Source organism: Mchenga conophoros, linkage group LG7 (genome assembly GCF_057382185.1).
Source record: "Mchenga conophoros isolate Kocher_MC1m ecotype Shallow Benthic linkage group LG7, M_conophoros_male_GT1.1, whole genome shotgun sequence".
Taxonomy (NCBI): Eukaryota; Metazoa; Chordata; class Actinopteri; order Cichliformes; family Cichlidae; genus Mchenga; species Mchenga conophoros.
In genome coordinates this window covers 11,098,810-11,122,162 of record NC_140532.1, presented here as the reverse complement: position 1 = coordinate 11,122,162, position 23,353 = coordinate 11,098,810, and the positions used below count along the sequence as shown (strand labels likewise).

General features: G+C 40.1%; 2 protein-coding genes across 3 annotated transcripts; one reads left to right on the top strand and one right to left on the bottom strand.

The window, feature by feature from the left end:
• The first annotated feature begins 1,873 nt into the window (after window positions 1-1,873).
• cd9a (CD9 molecule a) lies at window positions 1,874-9,606 on the top strand. 2 transcript variants are annotated; one of them, XM_085282073.1, is made up of 8 exons: window positions 1,874-2,070; window positions 5,782-5,884; window positions 5,975-6,072; window positions 6,519-6,593; window positions 6,806-6,907; window positions 8,093-8,182; window positions 8,563-8,646; window positions 8,740-9,606. In XM_085282073.1, exons 1-8 carry the CDS (start codon window positions 2,002-2,004, stop codon window positions 8,803-8,805), a joined length of 687 nt encoding a protein of 228 aa, XP_085138199.1. In that variant the 5' UTR covers window positions 1,874-2,001; the 3' UTR covers window positions 8,806-9,606. The 2 variants fall into 2 exon arrangements, with proteins under 2 accessions (XP_085138199.1, XP_085138200.1); XM_085282074.1 differs by lacking the exon at window positions 1,874-2,070 and adding an exon at window positions 4,613-4,821.
• Window positions 9,434-16,444, bottom strand: bbs10 (Bardet-Biedl syndrome 10). Its single transcript, XM_085282071.1, has 4 exons — window positions 15,482-16,444; window positions 13,332-13,547; window positions 12,278-13,243; window positions 9,434-12,127 (listed from the first exon to the last, which is right to left on the bottom strand). The coding sequence occupies exons 2-4, from the start codon at window positions 13,496-13,498 to the stop codon at window positions 11,293-11,295; spliced, it is 1,968 nt and encodes a 655-aa protein (XP_085138197.1). The 5' UTR covers window positions 13,499-13,547; window positions 15,482-16,444; the 3' UTR covers window positions 9,434-11,292.
• Between the last annotated feature and the right edge of the window lie 6,909 nt (window positions 16,445-23,353).

Here is a 23,353-nt window from a genome sequence, read left to right as displayed (position 1 = left end):
GATCTCACGCAATTACACTGCTTCGATAGTGTCACATGCACAAACACACTTGTCTTAACGGCGCCAAAATTACACACACATATACACACACGCACACATAATGGGAACATGTGATGATCAGCACTCTCAGGTGGAAACTTATGTTGTCTCTGGACAAAGCTGAGGAAAAAGAAGAAGAATATGTTTGGTGTTTTCAGATTCACAACCTGTATCACAATGTCACAAAAATAAGTATTTATATAAGTATGAAGCAAGCATAAAGTAATTATAAATAAGTAAATAAGAATTCTGCAGACTGAGGCTGTTTCTTTTGCTTTCACTCTCTTTATGTAACTCTAGGCTACTAAATACGTAATGATCAGGGTCTGTGGAGACTACCTGATCTACCTATCTGGTGTAAACAGACAAAGCACCCAAAATGTTCGCACAGTATGTATGATCTATCTAGTGTTGAGCTAGAAATCACCTGTGGAGCTGTGTGCTTCAAACACACCGCAAACCCACGCAGACGTTCATAATCTGCCTGATAGAAGGCGTCTCTGCTTGAAACAAGGGTATTACTGGCATCACTGAAATTATGTGTGTAACCAAAAATGTCCTGTAGTGCGACAGTGAGATGCCAAGAGATGTTTTTCAAAACAGACAAATGAACATGCGGAATTTGGAGAAAAACAAAATTCTAACATTATTACTTGCAAATGTGCCTACATGTCTTCTGTATAGCAGCTCTGATAGCTCTGATATAATAACTTAACTGAAAGGGCATGCAGAGCTTTAGGTAGTCATTTATATGCATGGTGAGGCAGTTTTGGTCAAGTTGGTTATCCTGCAGAACCACCCCCCCCCCCCCAACCACACAAACAAATATAGCAAATATAACCAAATTAAAACTAATATATGCAAATTTATGTGTATTTTTTCTAATTCAATAATTTTCTGGAAATAATGTCATAGCTCAGGCTTTAAAGGGTTAAAGTGGGGGTTTTCTACTTATTAATAAACCGCCCGTGAAATAATTCAGTCCTACTACGGATATGAAAACTGAAAACTTTATTATTAAAAGCTAAATGTAGACAAATGGCATCATACTTTTCAGGCTTTTTTCGAGCATAGCGATGTTGACTCTTTCACAGCTATGTTGTTAAATTAAATTAATAAAGTTATAAAAACATTAGGTAAAACAAAAATGTATACATCATCTATAAATGGTAGCTAATTCATTGCCCACTTAAAAATGGCCGTAAAACGTATATCTAAGCGTGATATACCCTGAAGCAGGACTGTTCAGACACAAGACTAATGTACAGCCTTCATGCCTCACAGATGCTAATGCATTCAATTGCAAAGCTGCTTGTTTCATATCGCGTTTAGAAGTGAGAGCGTGTAACCTATAATCTGTCTGTGAGCTATATATTGCTGGCGAGCACACAGCCTGCTCGTGCACCGTGTTCATTCATGTACAGTATATTTAATCCGTGAACGCGCTTTCCTTATTCCTGGAGAATTACGTCATCGCAATGCCCAGAGTCCTGCAGGAACTTGCATTCAAATGCCCACAGCAGGGTGCTGTTAAGTGTACTGTTCCCACTATTGTATATAGGAAAGGCACACATCGAGACTATACTGAAAAGCAAGTGCAGGCTGCAATCTGAATAAATCGAAAATCGTGTGGAGATGTCAACACTCCTACATCACCGGAAATCCCACAAAATCCCCGAAAATAACTAATAGAACCATATCCACTTGTTTTTGGTCAAATAATTAAATAAAGAAGAAATTGTAAACAAAAGTTTTTAGGAATAAAGACAGAAAGAAGAAGAGCCATAGGAGGCTGTGCAGCCGTGAGGGGGCGGACCACTACAGGCGCGCTCCGCACGACGCGCGTCAGCGCCGGCGCCTCGGCAAATAACCTCATTCTGCATACAGGCTGTTATATAGTGGCTCTTCTCCTCTTGAATTTGAGATAGCGGTACAAGTGTGAGTCACAGTTCAAGGACCACCATGGCTGCACTGTCGGGGGGTGAGACGTGCATCAAATACCTGATGTTTGCCTTTAACCTGGTGTTCTGGGTGAGTCCGAAGCAAGAAAATATTTTATTCTCGTGTGCATCCTGCCTGTTTTTCTACGTGTGTGTGTGCGTGTAGGTGTGCGAACGTGTGTGAGGTTTGCGTAGGAACATGCGCATTCGTGTGAGCGCAGGTTACTATAGTGAATAAAATTACACGGTATAGACGTCCCAGATGCAGAATAGTGCCGAGTGCTCACGGTGTGTGTCTGTTACTTATCCCCGGATTGTCTGAGCAGCCGCATGAATGAATTATGGCTCTGGCTGCCACTAAATACAAAGTGTCCCAATGTTTGTGGAGACCGTGCGGGCTGGAGAATAATCCCCAGTGGCCAAGTGACCCAGTTCCACCGCGCAGACTAGCCACTAGTGATGGGTCGTTCGCGAACGAAATGGCTCTTAGAGCCGACTCTTTGACGTGAACGACGCGAGCCGGCTCCTTATCGCGAGCCGTCACGTGTTTTTTTTTTTTTTCTCTCAGCCTCTCTCTCGCACTTTTTTTCCGCTTCACTCTGCACGCGAGCCTTGTGCTTTACGCTGGGCAGAGGGGGGAGGGGCGGTAGTTACACTCAGTAGCACAGGAACAGAGCCAGAGAGAGAGAAAGAGAGGCAGGGACAACAACATTAGAAAGGTATAGTAATCATCCACAACTATTTTCGGTTGCAGATGATAAAGGATTGAGAAAGTTTATTCATGCAGGTCCATATGACAGAGAATGTGCATGTTCTTTTAGTTTTCATATTATAATTTATATTTAATTGTGTTGTGGTTTGCAGTGTTTTGTGTTCTTTTCACTTTAAATTTGTGAAAGGAAAAAGCTGAAAATTTAAATAGTTAAAACTTGAAATGTGAATAGTTGATTTTTATATTATATGATTTATTTATTACATTTTATGTGGAGTGAATAAATAAAAGTATATTTACGGTGGCCCCTAGAGACAAAGCACATACAAACTTCAAATCACGTACGAACTCTGAAGCATGTACAAACTCCAAAACATGTAAAAACACGTACAAACTCCAAAACACGTAAAAACAGTACAAACTCCGAAGCACGTAAAAACTCAGAAGCATATAAAAACTCAGAAGCACATAAAAACTCAAAACACGTACAAAAGACAACAGAAGTGCTCCAGGATGCTGGGCGCAGTGTTGAGCCTTTGTTATCTTGTGGCTACACAAGCCAGCAAGTACCAACGACCGGATTTGGTGTGTCGTAGTAACAGGTAAATGAACTTTTTTTTAAATTATTTGAATATATATATGAGTGCCTGTGTATAAATACACAAACAATACACACATGCTTTCAATTGTGTAATTTAAGTGATCTAGTAGCTCTGCTTTGGAAGTTCAGTTCATGCTAGAAATGTGTTTTGGAGTTTGTACGTGTTTTGTCTCTAGGGGCCACCGCATATATTTATATATAAACATATATAAATAAAACCACTTGTTTTTATGTTAGTAATTCCTTTTGTGCATAATTTTATATTATTGTTAATAATAAATTAATTAAAGCAACAAAACAACCTGAAGAGCCGGTTCGGAGCCGAAAGAGCCGGCTCTTTTTAGTGAGCCGAACCGAAAGAGCCGGGTCTCTAAAAAGAGCCGGAAATCCCATCACTACTAGCCACACTCTGGAGTTTGCGCGCATGGCATTTTAATACTTGCAATGAGGGGGAGGGGGCTTATTGTGGCCGAGATATAGCCCCAAAATTAAGTAATTAACATTTCCGCCCCTAAAAGAGTTGTTAATGGAAGTCTGTTTACTTGGCGGTGTGCGCGCGCACATGCTTGTGCGTGAATGCTAGATATCCCATGTAGGTTATGTGTGTCCCGCTGTCCTGCGCACCCGCAGGGTGTGTCTTGCTGTGCGTGTTTGAGTGGGATGTGTGCGTGTGGTTTCAAATGGTTGTGTTGCCTTTTATGCACGTTTGTAATCTGCGACGCTATACATAGAGCTAAGTGTAGCATTAATTACAGGGCAGACAGATTTCCCACAGCATGTGAACGCTACGTGTGAGAGAAAAAAATAAGTTTTGAGTGTTAATAAGATTGATGAAAATAGGTCATTAGAATCACTTTTTAAAAGTCACAAATGTTTCGAAATGGAGAAGCTTTAGGAATACAATACATTATAAATTACAGTATAACTCTTAATCAGCAGAATTTGTCAACACACAGGGACGCTTCCTTATAACTAGCATCCTCATTTAAACAAAGACACTTCCCTTCTGAGATAGAAACTAACCAGGGTCAAAGCTCAGTGCAGCTTTTGTGTCAGTGCACACAGAGCAGAGTTCGCAAATTTTGCTTGGACTGGATCAAAACCCACTTCTGGGTGCAGCAGAAGCTGTAGGTGTAATGGGAAGCAAAAGTCGACCCATTCACTGTAGGTACGAGTTCAGATACCAGAGGATTAAATGTGTCGTCAAGCAGGTATTTTAGGAAACGTTTACATGCCTGGACACAACCCCTCTATCTACCAGATCATAACACCCTCTAACTATACATGGAACAACAGGTTGAAAGAGAAGAGTTACTTTGGCCACTCCCTACCTCCATAATCAGGTGACTCTGAAAGGCACGGTATTGAGAATACTCTCTCTTACCACTACCTTTGCGTTGGCTTCTTCCTGGAAAAAAAGGCACTACTTTGTCACAGTGGTGAACTGTTTAATGTGACTCAACATGGCTCTCGGTGGGGGAATCAAATGTGTGAAATATCTCATGTTCATCTTCAACCTTTTCTTCTGGGTAGGTGTATTTTGCTTTTTAATTAATTAATTATTATTTAAAAAAATTTTTTTGATCTGGTGGTTTGTGTGATAAAGAAAAGGGGAAATGTTTCAACTTGTGTTACAGTTCTGTAACAAATTTCTACTAGCTAACATATTTTAAAGGATACAGGAAAACTGCAGCAATATGGCATAAAGTATTCAAAACAAGAAGCATTTGTCAAAACGTGAGAAGAAAAGGCAAAGTGACACTCCCACGCTTTCAAAAAAAAACTGCGTGCCACCTTTCTTCTCAAAGTTAAACATTTACCAACCTATCTTTGCCGAGGCTTGTAAGTGGCCTTGTACACACGTTTTTTAAAGTCCTAAACTCTGAGTTTTAGAATACTTTCTCCGCATATTTCAAATAACTTGCTACTATGTGTTCATGTTAAGTGAAAATGTTAAAAGGAATGTGTGCAAGCTGTGGCCATGCAGGCTCCCTTCTCTGTTATCTGTCTCAGAGCTTAAGAATCAAAAGTGTAATGTTCAGTTTCAGTTTACTTTGGGCTATTTGTTTTATTTTGTTTTTTAGAAACATGAAGCTGTGTAGGTATTGAATTGTAATATTTGTAGGTGTTTTTTTGATTGATTTGTAGACAAATAGAAGTAATTACTGTGAAAGGAGAGTTTCCACAACGAGGCACTGTTTATTAAATTATATTTGAAGATTTCTGTTTGAGTACTGCGAAACTGTAAGGATGAAACCAGGAGAAACAGCTGGTCAGTGCAGTGTTTAAAACTCAGAGGCATAATTGTTAACCGATGCTTGCTGATTAGGTTGGCAAGCGGGGGATGGTGCATGCATGGACATGAAGAGAACTGAGTATGAAGAGTTTTCTTCTTGACTCAACTTTTAATGAGCAAACAGTATGCAAATTGCATGGTCCAAATTGCAATATATCTTGTATGTGACAACATATATTTTTGTGTGTTGCAGCTCGCCGGCACTGCTGTATTAGCTATAGGACTGTGGCTAAGATTAGACCAGAAGACCAAAAGCTTATTTGAAGAACCAGATTCTTCATATGTGTTTTACACAGGTAAGATGCAGGGATGTTTATTATATCATAGCTATTTATATAAAAGCTATTTATTCTTCTCTGTATATCACATGTGTTGTGTGTGTGTAGGTGTATATATTCTGATAGCAGCTGGAGCACTGATCATGGTGGTGGGCTTTCTGGGATGTTGTGGTGCCATCCGGGAGTCCCCCTGTATGCTGGGAACGGTTTGTACCACTTAATAATCTTCATAACTATCATATTCTATTAACTAATTTTGATCTAACTAACATAAAAATTTTAACTGTCTTAGTGATTTCACTTAGCTGCACTTGGACTTTTTATCTCACTGTCACAAGTGTGCTTTACGGACGAACCTTGGGCTCACTCAAAAGATATGAGATGTCTGCCTTCATCTTTGTTTACTGAACTGTGTGAAAGCCACGGAAGAGTCTCTTAGATTTCTCTGCACTAGCTTCCACCATCCTGCTCCGTCTGGCCATAATCTTCTCTTCTCGTATTAAACCTCTCAAGAGGAGGAGTAAATGAAAACTGGGTTTGGCTACCCTCAACTGACCTTATGTGTTCATACATGGGCGCAGAAGACATGCGCGCAAGCATGCCTGGAAGCAAACAGTCAGCTGAGTTTAATTTAGTCTTTTTCTTTCTGCAGTTCTTCTTCTTCCTGTTAATCATATTTGCCATTGAGGTAGCTGCTGGAATCTGGGGATTTTCTAACCAAAGCCAGGTAACATTTTAACAAATTATAATGCTAACTATCAGGTTGAAAACACTTTACACAGACCTAGTACACTACAGGAATCCATGTGAGAAAACACTGCCAGATCAGAAAAGACAAACCAAATCCAAAAAAGCGAGTCGAGTGAAGGGGTTTGGAGATTTATGTGTCTCTGTGACATATATTATATCATCGTTTCTCCGTTTACTGCTGTTTTGCAGGTGGTGAATGATATCACAGGATTTTACACACAGACGTACAACAACTACAAGTCAAATGGAGACGAGCACCTCAAAGAGACACTGCGGGTGATTCAAGCTGAGGTGAGTCTCTTTCTAATTCAGGCCGACTCTGATCTTATCCAAAAGAAATTTGTCACCTACGGTAGAGTCAGATAAATGTTGTTTATTATTTCTAGGTGAAACTGGTTTTCTAGGACAGATTTTTTTTGTATTACCGTTCTTCATGAGAATTACTAAGATCAAAACCACAGCTGCTATGTGTGAAGCTAAAACTGTGAGATGATTACACACAACAAACTATACAGGTAGTACAAGGAAAACGTGTATCTAGTGATAACAACACATCTACCACCTTTTCTAAGTCTCACATCTTAACATGCTGTATCTCAGGCTTAATGTCTGCATTAACATGTGTCGCAAACGCTATTAAGAGAGGTGCAGGCTTTATTTGGATGATCTGTATAAAAAGGATGGACATGGTCTCCAAAATGAAGCCTTAAACCTCCATTCTATCTAATGACCAACGATGAGTGATTCCTCAGATAGTCCATAAGTGTATATGAGAAGGGTTAATTGTCAATGTTAATTAACAATTTAAATATATATGTATATAAATATATATATATATGTGTGTGTATATATATATATGTTATTGTATGTTATTGTAAAAGGTTTTATATATATATATATATATATATCTATATATAACCTTTTACAGTAACATAAATGACAGCCCAGGGTGTACTTCAGTGTGTGAGTCTACAAACCATTAGGTGATGCCACGGTGACTATGTTTAACTTCCTAGGACCACATTTTGGGTTGTGTAGACCACAATACTAAATTTTGCTCTACATAGGGCCTGATATCCACTTACAATGACATTATACTGCCACTGTTCTATCAAAATTTAAAATGAATATCCTCTTATGTGGACCTCATTTTTCTCAGAAACAAAAATCAGGTGAAAAAAACGGTGATTCTTTGTTTTTACATTCATCAGGTCCCAATCAGCCCAAATAGCAAAGTTAAATTAAAAATGCCAAAGGAGCTTGCAAAGAAAGCTGTCTGGAGACGCCTTTCTTTGCAAGCTCCTTTGACTACGATGACCTGGATGACTGAGAACCTTCACAGACTTAAATGAAAAATGCATGCCATGGAAAAGCACATTTGGGGTGGGGTGAGGGTGTGGGATGGGGGGTCTCTGTTTTCATCTGCATTCATGGTCATCATGTTCATTTACAACATATATTCATATATGTTTACAGCTGAACTGTTGTGGTCCAAATGGGAGGTTAGAGGAAACAAACACAGAAACGTGTCCAAAGGGGGAGCTGCTGGAGGAGCTCATTACTAAGGTATGACTATCCTGTGTGTGTGTGTGTGTGTGTGTGTGTGTGTGTGTGTGTGTGTGTGTGTGTGTGTGTGTGCGTGTGTGTGTGTGTGTGTGTGTGTGTGTGGATAGAGATGGAGAGTGGAGAAATCAAGAGGCATGCTGGCATGCTTCATCTCTCTGAGATCTGTGGCAATTACTGTAAATCAAATGCATAATCATGGTCCAATGTGTGTCATAAGTCTGTCAATCTTCCCTTTGCAGAGCAATCCCCTAGTCTCTTTGCAGTGTTACCATAGCAACGGTGGTTTACAGGAGCCCACATGCCCTCAGGCTGTCTTTTATGTGTACCATCCCACAAGTCATGTTCAGAAAGCTCAAAGAAATTATTACTATCTTTTGCAGAGCTGCCCTGATGCCATTGAAGAGGTGTTTAACTCCAAATTGCACATCATAGGAGGAGTAGGCATTGCCATCGGGGTCATTATGGTGAGCGCATGATTGGTTTAACTCTTAATGCTATTGTGCTGAATGAGGACAGTCCAGAAATGAGCTCAAAACTTGTAACACTCTTTCTTACAGGTGTTTGGGATGATCTTTAGCATGCTCCTGTGCTGCGCCATCAGGAGGTCCAGGGAGGTGGTGTGACACCCTCTCGAAGTCCTCATTAATGTTGCATGATGTCATTCCTAGAGTCCCACGACTCTCCACTGCCAGTAGAAACACTGCTCGTTAAAGGGGGGGATAAACTAAGCTTAGGCTGGGTGCACATATTTCTGATTGCATTATACGTCAGCCTTATCTGTGCTGCTGATGCTTAGGCCCACTTTCCTGGACTAGATAGCTGTTATGTGGTTATAAGGCCCAATTTTAAAATGGGTGTCATCTGTTATTCAGTGGCAGTGTAGTAAAAAGAAATGTGTACTTTTGTGGTGATTTGACTGAAATTAGTGTGTGAACAGCTAATTATCTAAACAAAACATGATACTATTGTATACTGATAACATTTCTATTGCTGTCACTTGGGGTCATCTACTAGCAAGAACATGGTCCAGATATAAAAAAACAAACACAAAAAAGCAAACACTTCTGCACAACACAGCCGCAGCAGTTTTACAGTTCCTTTTTTCATGCAACTTCTTAAGTAAAATTAAGGTGACGAGTAGCCAGCTGAATACCGAGCTGTTAACTTTAAGCTAGAGTAGCATCTTGATTCCTTTATTTTCATGACATTTGATTTGTTCCTGGTCCTTATCCTGATTTGTGTTTGTAAATGTTTTCCTTTTTGTATTTGTAAGATTTCTAATGTTAGCTGTTTATATTTTTACGTGCAGTTTGACGATGCATTTTGCAGTGTTCTCTTCAATTTAGAGATTGATTTATATCATATGCACTGTTTCACAGAGACAAAATTTAACAATAAGCGCCAAATAAACTAAAATGTACTGAGTCGACTATGAGTTTACTGTAACAATCATAAAGTTTATTTATAGAGAAAATATAAACAATTCAGTATAGGAAAATAAAACGTGCCAGCAAGGGAGCATTTAAGCATTTAAATAGAGAAATAAAAGTGGACCATAAAATAATATGACCTGCAATTATTCCCAAACGCTGTAATAGTAAACAAGTTGGAGAACATTTAACTGCACCTGTTCTTAGGTCACTTGGTAACATTCATAACTACAATGAAAATATAAGAGTTACACTGATTCACTGTTAGACTGAGCTTTATTTACATTTTAGATTTAGCTGCTCACGATACAGCATGCTGCAAGAGTTAGACGTGCGTAGGTGTCTCCATAGGACTGACAACAATGACAGCTACACTCAAGCTTGTTTCCTTTTTCGCAGTAGGAAAAAGAAAAAAAAACATTGGGAAAACTCCCTCAGCTTCCCCTTCTTTGATATTGGCAGCTATCAGCTGACTGACTCCCTTAGAACACAAACAAAGACAAGAAGTGTCTTTGTTTCTTAATTGTGCTGTTACAAATATTTTATGGAAAATTTTTGTCTTCAAAACTAATGACACGGTAGTTACGGTAAACAGTATGACTAGTTAATGTCTTTATGACTCACAGTTTCCATCTAAAAAGCGGCGAGTATAGAAGTAAATAGAGTTTGTGTTCCTCTGATTACAGCACAAGGAAGCATGCTATGATTTGGTTGTTGACAGCCGGGTGTTGCCCTTCTAAATGCCTCAATCGTTTTTTGGAGATAACACTGATTATAAAAAAGGACTGTTTTGTGAGATGATCTGTATTTAAACCGTTTGTGTAAGGGACAAACTAGCAAGGGAATAGGCCAGGAAAATAGAAAAGGAGAAGAAATTTTAGAGAAAATCTATGAATATGAATAATACTGAGAAAAAAGGCATTAACACATTCTCGCTTGGAAGGTTTGCAACACATAAAAATATTTCGCAACTGCACATTCCGTATTACAACAGTGTTTAATGCCTTCTTTTTTACTGCCAGACCTTGCCTTGATTCAGGACAGGATGCTATAGACCACTTTAACATTTTACTGCCACAGAAACTGCAACCAACCACAACATGGTCATAAAACTGAAAATACCATCTGTGTCTTGCAATAAAAATATATTTTGTTGGAACAAAATATACACAGTGGCAAGGTGAATAGCACTGGTTGCCTCACAAAAAGATGTTCCTGAGTTTCCACCACCATGTCGGGGCCTTTCTGTGTGGATTTTGCATGTTCTCCTTGTGTTTGCAGGGGTTCTCTCCAGGTTCTCCGGCTTCCTCCCACAGTCATGCAGTCAAGACATGCAGTTAGTGGGGTTAGGTTAATTGATCATTCTAAACTGTCCATAGGTTTGAATGTAAGTGTGAATGGTTGTCTGTCTCTATGTGTTAGCCCTGCAACAGACTGGCGACCTGTTCAGGGTGTACCCTGCCTCTTGGTCTATGGTAGCTGGGAAAGGCTCCAGTTCCCCCGTGACCCTGACAAGGATAAGTGGAAGAGAATGGACAGATAGTTGGATATATCTTGTGGGTATAGAAAAATCACTGTGCCAAAAATGTATTAAAGTGCTAAGTATTTACTCCATCTTTGACATGAGGGAGCACTGAGAGAAAATATGTTTATGGCTTTTATCTTAACTAAGACACAATCTCAGTCCTCGCCTTCGTCCTCTGTACCCTCCCAGGAAGTCCTGGTGAGTCTACGCGACTGGGTGTGTAAAGCAGTGTGTGTAGGCAGGACAGCGTCCACCTTAAGGAGACTTGCGACACACTGCAATACAGCAAGAAGTAGCTGGTATTTACAGGAGACAGATTCAAGGCCCAGATCCAACTCTGAAACTTTTGACAATTTGTCACCCTCTCTACAACAATGCAAGCTTAGTTTACCATCCCCCAGAGGCCCTTCGACCTGTATAGGGCTTATAGTATTTTCTCGTTTATATACAAGGCTAAAAGGGTGGGAATCATTTGGAAACTTACTAACAAAACTTATGACCCTTCTTTGAGACTCCAGGAAATGGTGCGGACTGTGAGAGTAAATCTTTTGAGGCACGCTCAGTAGGGCATTTGCCAAGAGCTGGGAAACAGAAGCATCTATATTTAGGTCAGGGGAAACTGAGCAACTATGTCCATGTTGTAGGAGGGCATAGTGTAAGAGAAGCTCAAATAACCCACCAGCAGATAAAACACAGCCTGGCTTTAACACACACTTTTGAATGGGCTGTATAGCGATGGATCTGTATGCGGTTTCCTCGGTCAGACTGTCTGTATGTAAAGATGCGCCTTTATGCGACTGCAGGGTGCTCTTTGATGTTGTGGCTGCAGCTGCATGCATGGGCTCCCAAGTTCTAAGTAGCATGCGAATGGCATCTTGTAAAGCACATGCATACTGCTCAATCTGTCCTTCCCCTGGGGCACAGATGATCAGACTGCAGGGTTTGATGGTGATTCTTTCTTCCGAGTCCTGGAAAGCCACATGGACATACCTGTGGAAGAGACAAAACCCATACATTAAACTAAACAAAACAGCATTAATTCCTGTTTTGGAGATTACAGATAATGCTAAACTTCCTGTTGCTATCTATAATATTATACGAGCACACTACATTACTCAAGACGAAGTGTGTTTTTTATACCTGTGGGCTCCGAGCTGTATCGGCCGGCAAAAAGCCAGTGTGGCTACGTGCTCTGATTCAATCATTGAACAGTCCCAGATTGGAGTAGTTCCACTTAGCTGGGAAAACAGAGAAAGTTCATCTTCACTGACACATTCTACAAGGCACATCTCTGCCTGTGTGGCTAAAGCCAGGACAGCAGCAGACTGTTTTACTGCAGACAGAAGCACACAAACACCCAAAGTCTGCAGCTTCGCAATAATACCCTGCAGTGAGCTTTCCATCCAGGAGCTAAAGTGTAAAATACTTCTCTCCTCCTTCATTCTGCCTCTACATCCCAACTCAAGCACGTCTCCTGTGCTGAGCAATGTTGGTTGCAGCGACCCGGTGAGAACTACAGCTTTAACTGGCTGGTGGTCAGTCTTAAGCGGTGGCGTGGCAAAGTCCCTGTGGATTACCTGCCCCTCGATTAAACGTGAAGAGCGGACAGGAAAGCCCGACACAGGTGTATGGAGGGCAGGGAAGTAGTCGCTTACAAGCTGCAGAGAGAATGAAGGTAGTTGATTTTTAAACTTCCAGTGACTGAGCAGCTCACATGTGAGGTGACTACTGAAGTCACAGTGCGTGTAACCACAGCGTGTGTGAAAAAATGATCTTAGCAGCTTTTGAACACAGAGATTGTTTGTGAGAGATGGCGTTTGTGCTTCCACAGTGAAATCTTCCCACGAAATGCAGCCTCCATAAGGGACCACTCCCGTAGCAATGAGCTCATCCAACTCCTTCAACCCAAATGCTAGCAGTTTGTCAGCCAAGTGTCTGGCAGTGGAAGCCTCTGCTGCTTTTGTTGAGCTATAAGAGTGTGACACATTAGACTCCTTGCTGGCTGCTGCATGAATCAACCGTAGCAATGATGCCAGCAGCAGGATAAAGGTTTTGGATCCATCGCCTGTTGCAGAGCTATGCTTCCAGACACACTCCACCACCATCCTAAAATGAGGAACACACAAACACGTCACCAAGGAGTTAAACCTAGAAAAATATGTATAATCATTCAAGTAAATGTTTGACTGTTAACCTGGCCAACGGATGCTCCAGATGTAGTGCCGTGAGAATGCGTGTCCCACTGCGGCTCAACATCGCCTGTCCCGTGTCTCGTGTGAACAGCACCTGTCCTCCTTCAGGGCCAAAACTGCGAAGGATGACCGCCTCCAAGACACCGACTGCCTGCAGGACATGTTCCATGTGTAAGTGCCCCAATGGCGGAATCCTTTCTCCCAGGAATGAGCACAGACTGAAATTTTAAAAAGTCAGAATTTAAACTGCGACCTGCAATAAATAAATAAATACATAATATATACAAACCCAGTATTTTTATTCTTTAAAACATGAACCCTCCTAATTAAAACACTATTTGGATTTACACACAACATACTGGCTCGCTGTAAAGCGGTATTTAAACATTAGTGTTGCATGCAGTGTAGGAAAGGTGTCAGGATAAATCTACCATGGCTGCCTGTGCTTGGCAGACACTTAAAAGCCTTTCAGAGGATATAGAGACAATTAAGTAGACAGGTCTCGACTGCCAAATCAGATATATGGTTGGTAGACTTGGGATGGCTGGCGGGCCATGATTTAATTAAGGGATCTAGGACTTCATGTGTTGGAAGTTGACCTGACTGCTTAGAGAAGCAATGAGAGGGCGTAACTGTAGACACTATTAGATCCTACCTAAGTGAGAAAGCAGTAATGATGATGAAGAATGTTAACAATATCTGACTCAGAGGCGTGGCTGCTTGTCTTTTTTATATATGTGGAAACAGGAGCCACACTGGGATAGAGTGGGTTCAAAGGAAATCGAGGTTTGACTTTGACTGATCGTATAATGACAAAAACCAAAATTAGTGCAGTTGAGGGTTTGGAGATGTAATTGCAAAGGAAATCCAAATCCAGCTTTTCTGAGAAACACAGAAATCTTGGCAATGTGATAGATCCTTAAAAGCAAAGTAAGAAAATCAAATCTATGACAAATTATGTAGGTAGGTTAGAGAGTGGAGAAATTTTATTTTGGTTTACAGATCTATTGGTTTCCACACTAGAAAACTGTTTACCCAAAAGCTATTGAACCATACTGTATTGAACAATATCTATAACAACAATGCTTAGTGAATATTTTTCCGTTAAACAACATTAATTATTAAAGCATGGCAATAAATATATAGTATGCAAACCATGTTTGTTTGGTTTTTTCTCGGAGAGAAACCGTTTACTTAATGAAACAGAAATTATAGTTTAACAAATGGGCAGAAATAACAGGAAAATGCTCAGATCTTTGTCAAATAAGTAAAACAGACCCACTGCCTGCAGTGTACAGCAGGGGACTCATTTATATGTGTCACACACGTCATTTGAACGGTACGTAACACTGAACCAGGAAAAGCTGTGCAGTAGAAAAATAAAAATTAGGTTCAAGAGGAATTTACCTAATAAATCAAATCTGACGCACACAAATCTCTATCTTGTTAGAAATGTCGATATATGACTTGTATTATTATGTATTTTCAGTGGCTTTTATGTATTTTATGCATTGTAATCTAAATGTTGACACTGTGGGCCATCAATATCGTGAAAATAAGCAGAAGAGTTCTTCTCCCTGATTAATCATAAACGTCTCGGCTCTTACACCCGACCTCCACTGCAGCGCACTTCCAGAGTCTCGAGACAAGGCAGGCGTACTTGCTTCTAGACACGACTTATGATGGATATCGGATTTAGGGATATTATAGGGAAATTGTTAATTTCTGGAGGACGAAAACGTCCACGAGGTGCACTTGCTCAAAAGCCTAGCACAGTTAGCTTTACCGATTGGGGCGGACTATATTCAGTTCTGCTCTATGAAATGTAATCGTCGGAGATTCTTTTTTTTAACTACTGTTCTTTATCTGCCAAGACCATAAAAACCACAAATAAGAGTTTCTTAGCACGAATCGTCAACCTTACTGTAGCTTTAACTACAATATACGGCAACCGGTATCATAGTTACTATGGTTACTATGCTAGCTACGTTAGCCAAATAGCTAGACTTAGAAAACAATTGAAACCACCGGCGGTTTCCGCCAGCCTATTTCATTTAAAAAATCCGGGTGTGTTTTAGAATATCTTGAAATATACCTTCTCTGATTTCTAAAAAAAATAAAACGTGGCTTGATTTTTCAGGACTTTGCTCACCGTTAGTTAGAAAGGATCGCTCGCCTCTGTGCTTCTTCTTTGGTTGAGGTACCTTGGATTAGAAATCGCTGCTTCCACCTAGTGTATCCAGCCAAAAATGATCACAGCTACACGACATTTGTTGATCTCTTTCCAATGGTTTGCAATTTAATATACATTTAGGAAATACTGCCGGATAAGTATACCAGATATACTTAGTTGAGTTCTTTCCCCGCCACCACGCCACAAAATACAATAACGAAATAACAACAAAAAGACTTTAGTTCATATCAAAGTTATATTTATTTTATCTCTCTTAAGGCTTTCCAGGCTGTTCTCGCTCCTGTCGTTAGCTGATGTTTGTACGAGACTTTATTAGCGACAATGAAAACAAGGCAGCATTCAAAGCCTGTCTGTATTTCTTCACCTTGGGGTGCTTATGGATATATTATCGCTATTAACCTAAAAAAAAAATACGTTTAAGGTTCTTTGTTATTGATAAATGAGCCACATGAGAGCTGTTACTTACTTTAAACAGAATTTATTATTATTATTATTATTATTATTATTATTATTATTATTATTATTATTTAACTTTAAACAGTTTTCTTCGGGCCAAGAACTGCGTGTGACGTCACACTGGCTACCTGCTGTGACCTATCAATGCGTTCTTCGGGGTGGGCGTGGCTTCTGACATGCGAGGCTATAAATAGCCAAGAGCAACGCCAGTAAAGCTCAGTTCACAAAGCATTTATGCATCAGAGCAGCGAGTGTAATTTAAGCGCATTTAGTTTACAAACAGCACACATGTCTAGCACAACTCCAACTACACATCAAATGAATCCCACTTCTCCAATTCAGAGTTTAAATAGTACAGACTTTAACATGAATACTCCACTCACTTACACCTCAGTGGAAACTTGGGAGTTACTCATCAACCACTTTTTTGGTACAATTGTACCACAGTGGCAATCTCTGGTACCGTTCAAACCAGAGTACTGTGACTTTCATCTGCTTTCCACTTTGTTAACAGACATGCTGAAGTTTTGTAAAATGTTAGTGAGATCAACTAGGGAACCCACAGAGAATGGAGATCCAACCTCCATGCAGACCTCTGAGGTCTGTCTTCAGTCCATGGGCACAGACTGCCCTGAGAAAACAGAGGATACAGGAGCAAAGGACAGCATCCTGAATGAAAGCTCTGTGGATGAGCACGGTGATAATGAAAACTTAGAAACTCCAGGACTGGAGGCTGAAGCAGCCCTAGACTGCATATCTGTGGGTAATTCAAACACACAACTCGAAACAATAGACACAGCAAAGCCAAAAAAGAGCTGTATGAAGAAAAACTTCACAGCTGATAGAAAAGACTTTGACAAAACAGAATCTTGTCTCCTGGAAAACAATGTGAAGCTAGAAGTACCTGAGTCTGACACTGAGTCTTTAACTTTTTCTAGTATCAGTCTGCTGTCTGATTCTCTAAGTGAAAGCTCTGTAGAAGACCAGGGATTGGAGGCTCAACCAGTTGTAGGCTGCATATCTGTAGACAACTCAAGCTACAGAGATGAAACAGAAAGTCGAGGACTGAAAGATGAGGCAACCCCCAGATTTCAGGGATTCCTCAGTGACAGTGAGTCTTTAACTTCTTGTCAGATCAGTCCACTATCTGATTCTCTGAGCGAGGAAAAGTTGTGTGTCAACAAAGTTATTCAGATGGTGGTTTCAAAGGCCATAGACAACGTCGCCTCTAAACACAAGCTCTTCACAGAGCGCCTCACTCCTGACTGCATTGGTGATCGCCTGCTTGAGAAAATGTGGCCAGAAATTAATGACAAACATTTGGATCTATCTCCAAAAAGCCTAAAAAATATCCACGAGGCCATTTTAAAGGATCTTTGCAAAACACACAAATGCAAGGAAAAATATTTGATTTTTAGTCTGAGGGAGCAGCTTGATAACATTACTGTTCCAATCTTCACCAAACACCTGCTGGGATTACCAAAAAGAGTACTCAGTGTATCTAAAAACTGGGACGAGTACTGGGAGCTTGTGGAAAAATTCACTAGAGATCTGGTAATACACAGTATGGCCGAACTAAATGAGACGACGACATGGCATTCAGGAACAACTGACTTCATTGTACAGAGGCTTAGCCAAAAGATCTGGAACAAAATTTTGTCCAAAAAATATAAAATCTCCCTAGAGAACATTGAAGAACTCAGCTTGACAGTATACAATGATCTCCATGAAAAGTGGCATTCTCCAGGACAGTTCATGAAGTTAAGCAACCCAACGGTTGACGAAATAATTGTCAACACTTTCAAAAAGCATGCCAAGCTGAAGAGACAAAGTATCATCTCTAGGATTTTCTCATGTGCACACTAAATGAGTGCAAATGAGAAAAAGGTGTGCTATTTTAAGACAAGCACACGTGCTTGTCTTAAAATATTTATTTAAATTGGTCCATCTCATCTAAACTTAGTTTTAAAACCAAGTTTAGATGAGATGGACCCATTTTAATTGGCAAAAAAAAAAAAGAGTGGTTAAAATAACCACTCTTTTTCTCCTGCCTTCCTTCCCTCATCCCCAACTGGCCAAGGCAGATGGCCACCCCATTCCTGAGCCTGGTTCTGCTGGAGGTTTCCCCCTTGTAAAAGGGGGTTTTTCCTTCCCACTGTCGCCAAAGTGCATGCTCTTGGGGGTTGGAGTTTCTATGTATTATTGCATGGTCTTGACCTTGCAATAATACACCTTGAGGGAAGTGGAGGGGGGTGGTTGGCACCGTTTCTTAACTTAAAATGTCCAATTACAACAGGACATTTTAAGTTAAGAAACAGTGCCACACCAAAATAAATAAAAAAAATAAAAAATAAAATGAAATAAAAATACATTTTGTGTTGTTTCATTTCATTTGCTGAAAATGGGATATCAGATTAGTTTAGTGTGTAAATAAAATACCTTCCATCTGGTGTTGTACCTCTCTCTGTCTTTCTGTAAGGTAGATCACGAGCCAATATTTTCCCCATGACTCCACCAATCAGCTCGTGTCAATCTGGAGTTTACCTGCATACATCCTGTTCACTCTGTCAGAAGTTTGGCGCCTGCTAGTGATTTAGGAAACACCCCCAGATTGCCTGGTGATAGTCACAGTTTAGTGTGGGCAGTAGCCTGCTCAATACAGTGTATAATTACGTATATATCTATAACGACTCATTACGTTATAACTACATTAGTGTACTTTGTTTCCTTAGCTCAGGCCTGCTGGAGATTGCCTTTACTCTCAGAGGGACTTATCCGAATTAAAACAGGTCTCTTAACGTAGAGCATAGAATAGAACTTTATTAATCCCTTTGGGGAGGTCAATTTATTGTTTATTTTTGAGCATGTGGTTTCTTTGTCTGTTCTTCCCATCCTCACTCAACCTTAAAAAAGCAGTGCAGCTGCATGGCTGCAGATGTATGTATGTTCCCTATGTTTGCTAGTACCACTTAATTAAATAACCTGAGCTCTTTTTACGCCTCCACTTCACAGAATTCAATAATTAAATAACAACCCAAAAAGTTTCAGTTCTATTTATTGTTCATTCTTATGGCTTTGCACCTCTGACACACAAGGATAAATTCAGCAGCGTGTGAGAAAGAGGAGGAGAAAGTCGGAGCAGGGAGCACCAACCTAGAGATGAAGAAGAGAACAAGAGAGATCAGACATGATAGCCAAAAAAATATTGTGATAATAGCCTATTTCATTTAAAAAATCCGGGTGTGTTTTAGAATATCTTGAAATATACCTTCTCTGATTTCTAAAAAAAAAAATAAAACGCGGCTTGATTTTTCAGGACTTTGCTCACCGTTAGTTAGAAAGGATCGCTCGCCTCTGTGCTTCTTCTTTGGTTGAGGTACCTTGGATTAGAAATCGCTGCTTCCACCTAGTGTATCCAGCCAAAAATGATCACAGCTACACGACATTTGTTGATCTCTTTCCAATGGTTTGCAATTTAATATACATTTAGGAAATACTGCCGGATAAGTATACCAGATATACTTAGTTGAGTTCTTTCCCCGCCACCACGCCACAAAATACAATAACGAAATAACAACAAAAAGACTTTAGTTCATATCAAAGTTATATTTATTTTATCTCTCTTAAGGCTTTCCAGGCTGTTCTCGCTCCTGTCGTTAGCTGATGTTTGTACGAGACTTTATTAGCGACAATGAAAACAAGGCAGCATTCAAAGCCTGTCTGTATTTCTTCACCTTGGGGTGCTTATGGATATATTATCGCTATTAACCTAAAAAAAAAAACGTTTAAGGTTCTTTGTTATTGATAAATGAGCCACATGAGAGCTGTTACTTACTTTAAACAGAATTTATTATTATTATTATTTAACTTTAAACAGTTTTCTTCGGGCCAAGAACTGCGTGTGACGTCACACTGGCTACCTGCTGTGACCTATCAATGCGTTCTTCGGGGTGGGCGTGGCTTCTGACATGCGAGGCTATAAATAGCCAAGAGCAACGCCAGTAAAGCTCAGTTCACAAAGCATTTATGCATCAGAGCAGCGAGTGTAATTTAAGCGCATTTAGTTTACAAACAGCACACATGTCTAGCACAACTCCAACTACACATCAAATGAATCCCACTTCTCCAATTCAGAGTTTAAATAGTACAGACTTTAACATGAATACTCCACTCACTTACACCTCAGTGGAAACTTGGGAGTTACTCATCAACCACTTTTTTGGTACAATTGTACCACAGTGGCAATCTCTGGTACCCTTCAAACCAGAGTACTGTGACCTTCATCTGCTTTCCACTTTGTTAACAGACATGCTGAAGTTTTGTAAAATGTTAGTGAGATCAACTAGGGAACCCACAGAGAATGGAGATCCAACCTCCATGCAGACCTCTGAGGTCTGTCTTCAGTCCATGGGCACAGACTGCCCCGAGAAAACAGAGGATACAGGAGCAAAGGACAGCATCCTGAATGAAAGCTCTGTGGATGAGCACGGTGATAATGAAAACTTAGAAACTCCAGGACTGGAGGCTGAAGCAGCCCTAGACTGCATATCTGTGGGTAATTCAAACACACAACTCGAAACAATAGACACAGCAAAGCCAAAAAAGAGCTGTATGAAGAAAAACTTCACAGCTGATAGAAAAGACTTTGACAAAACAGAATCTTGTCTCCTGGAAAACAATGTGAAGCTAGAAGTACCTGAGTCTGACACTGAGTCTTTAACTTTTTCTAGTATCAGTCTGCTGTCTGATTCTCTAAGTGAAAGCTCTGTAGAAGACCAGGGATTGGAGGCTCAACCAGTTGTAGGCTGCATATCTGTAGACAACTCAAGCTACAGAGATGAAACAGAAAGTCGAGGACTGAAAGATGAGGCAACCCCCAGATTTCAGGGATTCCTCAGTGACAGTGAGTCTTTAACTTCTTGTCAGATCAGTCCACTATCTGATTCTCTGAGCGAGGAAAAGTTGTGTGTCAACAAAGTTATTCAGATGGTGGTTTCAAAGGCCATAGACAACGTCGCCTCTAAACACAAGCTCTTCACAGAGCGCCTCACTCCTGACTGCATTGGTGATCGCCTGCTTGAGAAAATGTGGCCAGAAATTAATGACAAACATTTGGATCTATCTCCAAAAAGCCTAAAAAATATCCACGAGGCCATTTTAAAGGATCTTTGCAAAACACACAAATGCAAGGAAAAATATTTGATTTTTAGTCTGAGGGAGCAGCTTGATAACATTACTGTTCCAATCTTCACCAAACACCTGCTGGGATTACCAAAAAGAGTACTCAGTGTATCTAAAAACTGGGACGAGTACTGGGAGCTTGTGGAAAAATTCACTAGAGATCTGGTAATACACAGTATGGCCGAACTAAATGAGACGACGACATGGCATTCAGGAACAACTGACTTCATTGTACAGAGGCTTAGCCAAAAGATCTGGAACAAAATTTTGTCCAAAAAATATAAAATCTCCCTAGAGAACATTGAAGAACTCAGCTTGACAGTATACAATGATCTCCATGAAAAGTGGCATTCTCCAGGACAGTTCATGAAGTTAAGCAACCCAACGGTTGACGAAATAATTGTCAACACTTTCAAAAAGCATGCCAAGCTGAAGAGACAAAGTATCATCTCTAGGATTTTCTCATGTGCACACTAAATGAGTGCAAATGAGAAAAAGGTGTGCTATTTTAAGACAAGCACACGTGCTTGTCTTAAAATATTTATTTAAATTGGTCCATCTCATCTAAACTTAGTTTTAAAACCAAGTTTAGATGAGATGGACCCATTTTAATTGGCAAAAAAAAAAAAGAGTGGTTAAAATAACCACTCTTTTTCTCCTGCCTTCCTTCCCTCATCCCCAACTGGCCAAGGCAGATGGCCACCCCATTCCTGAGCCTGGTTCTGCTGGAGGTTTCCCCCTTGTAAAAGGGGGTTTTTCCTTCCCACTGTCGCCAAAGTGCATGCTCTTGGGGGTTGGAGTTTCTATGTATTATTGCATGGTCTTGACCTTGCAATAATACACCTTGAGGGAAGTGGAGGGGGGTGGTTGGCACCGTTTCTTAACTTAAAATGTCCAATTACAACAGGACATTTTAAGTTAAGAAACAGTGCCACACCAAAATAAATTAAAAAAAAATAAAATAAAATGAAATAAAAATACATTTTGTGTTGTTTCATTTCATTTGCTGAAAATGGGATATCAGATTAGTTTAGTGTGTAAATAAAATACCTTCCATCTGGTGTTGTACCTCTCTCTGTCTTTCTGTAAGGTAGATCACGAGCCAATATTTTCCCCATGACTCCCCACCAATCAGCTCGTGTCAATCTGGAGTTTACCTGCATACATCCTGTTCACTCTGTCAGAAGTTTGGCGCCTGCTAGTGATTTAGGAAACACCCCCAGATTGCCTGGTGATAGTCACAGTTTAGTGTGGGCAGTAGCCTGCTCAATACAGTGTATAATTACGTATATATCTATAACGACTCATTACGTTATAACTACATTAGTGTACTTTGTTTCCTTAGCTCAGGCCTGCTGGAGATTGCCTTTACTCTCAGAGGGACTTATCCGAATTAAAACAGGTCTCTTAACGTAGAGCATAGAATAGAACTTTATTAATCCCTTTGGGGAGGTCAATTTATTGTTTATTTTTGAGCATGTGGTTTCTTTGTCTGTTCTTCCCATCCTCACTCAACCTTAAAAAAGCAGTGCAGCTGCATGGCTGCAGATGTATGTATGTTCCCTATGTTTGCTAGTACCACTTAATTAAATAACCTGAGCTCTTTTTACGCCTCCACTTCACAGAATTCAATAATTAAATAACAACCCAAAAAGTTTCAGTTCTATTTATTGTTCATTCTTATGGCTTTGCACCTCTGACACACAAGGATAAATTCAGCAGCGTGTGAGAAAGAGGAGGAGAAAGTCGGAGCAGGGAGCACCAACCTAGAGATGAAGAAGAGAACAAGAGAGAGCAGACATGATAGCCAAAAAAATATTGTGATAATAGCCTATTTCATTTAAAAAATCCGGGTGTGTTTTAGAATATCTTGAAATATACCTTCTCTGATTTCTAAAAAAAATAAATAAAACGCGGCTTGATTTTTCAGGACTTTGCTCACCGTTAGTTAGAAAGGATCGCTCGCCTCTGTGCTTCTTCTTTGGTTGAGGTACCTTGGATTAGAAATCGCTGCTTCCACCTAGTGTATCCAGCCAAAAATGATCACAGCTACACGACATTTGTTGATCTCTTTCCAATGGTTTGCAATTTAATATACATTTAGGAAATACTGCCGGATAAGTATACCAGATATACTTAGTTGAGTTCTTTCCCCGCCACCACGCCACAAAATACAATAACGAAATAACAACA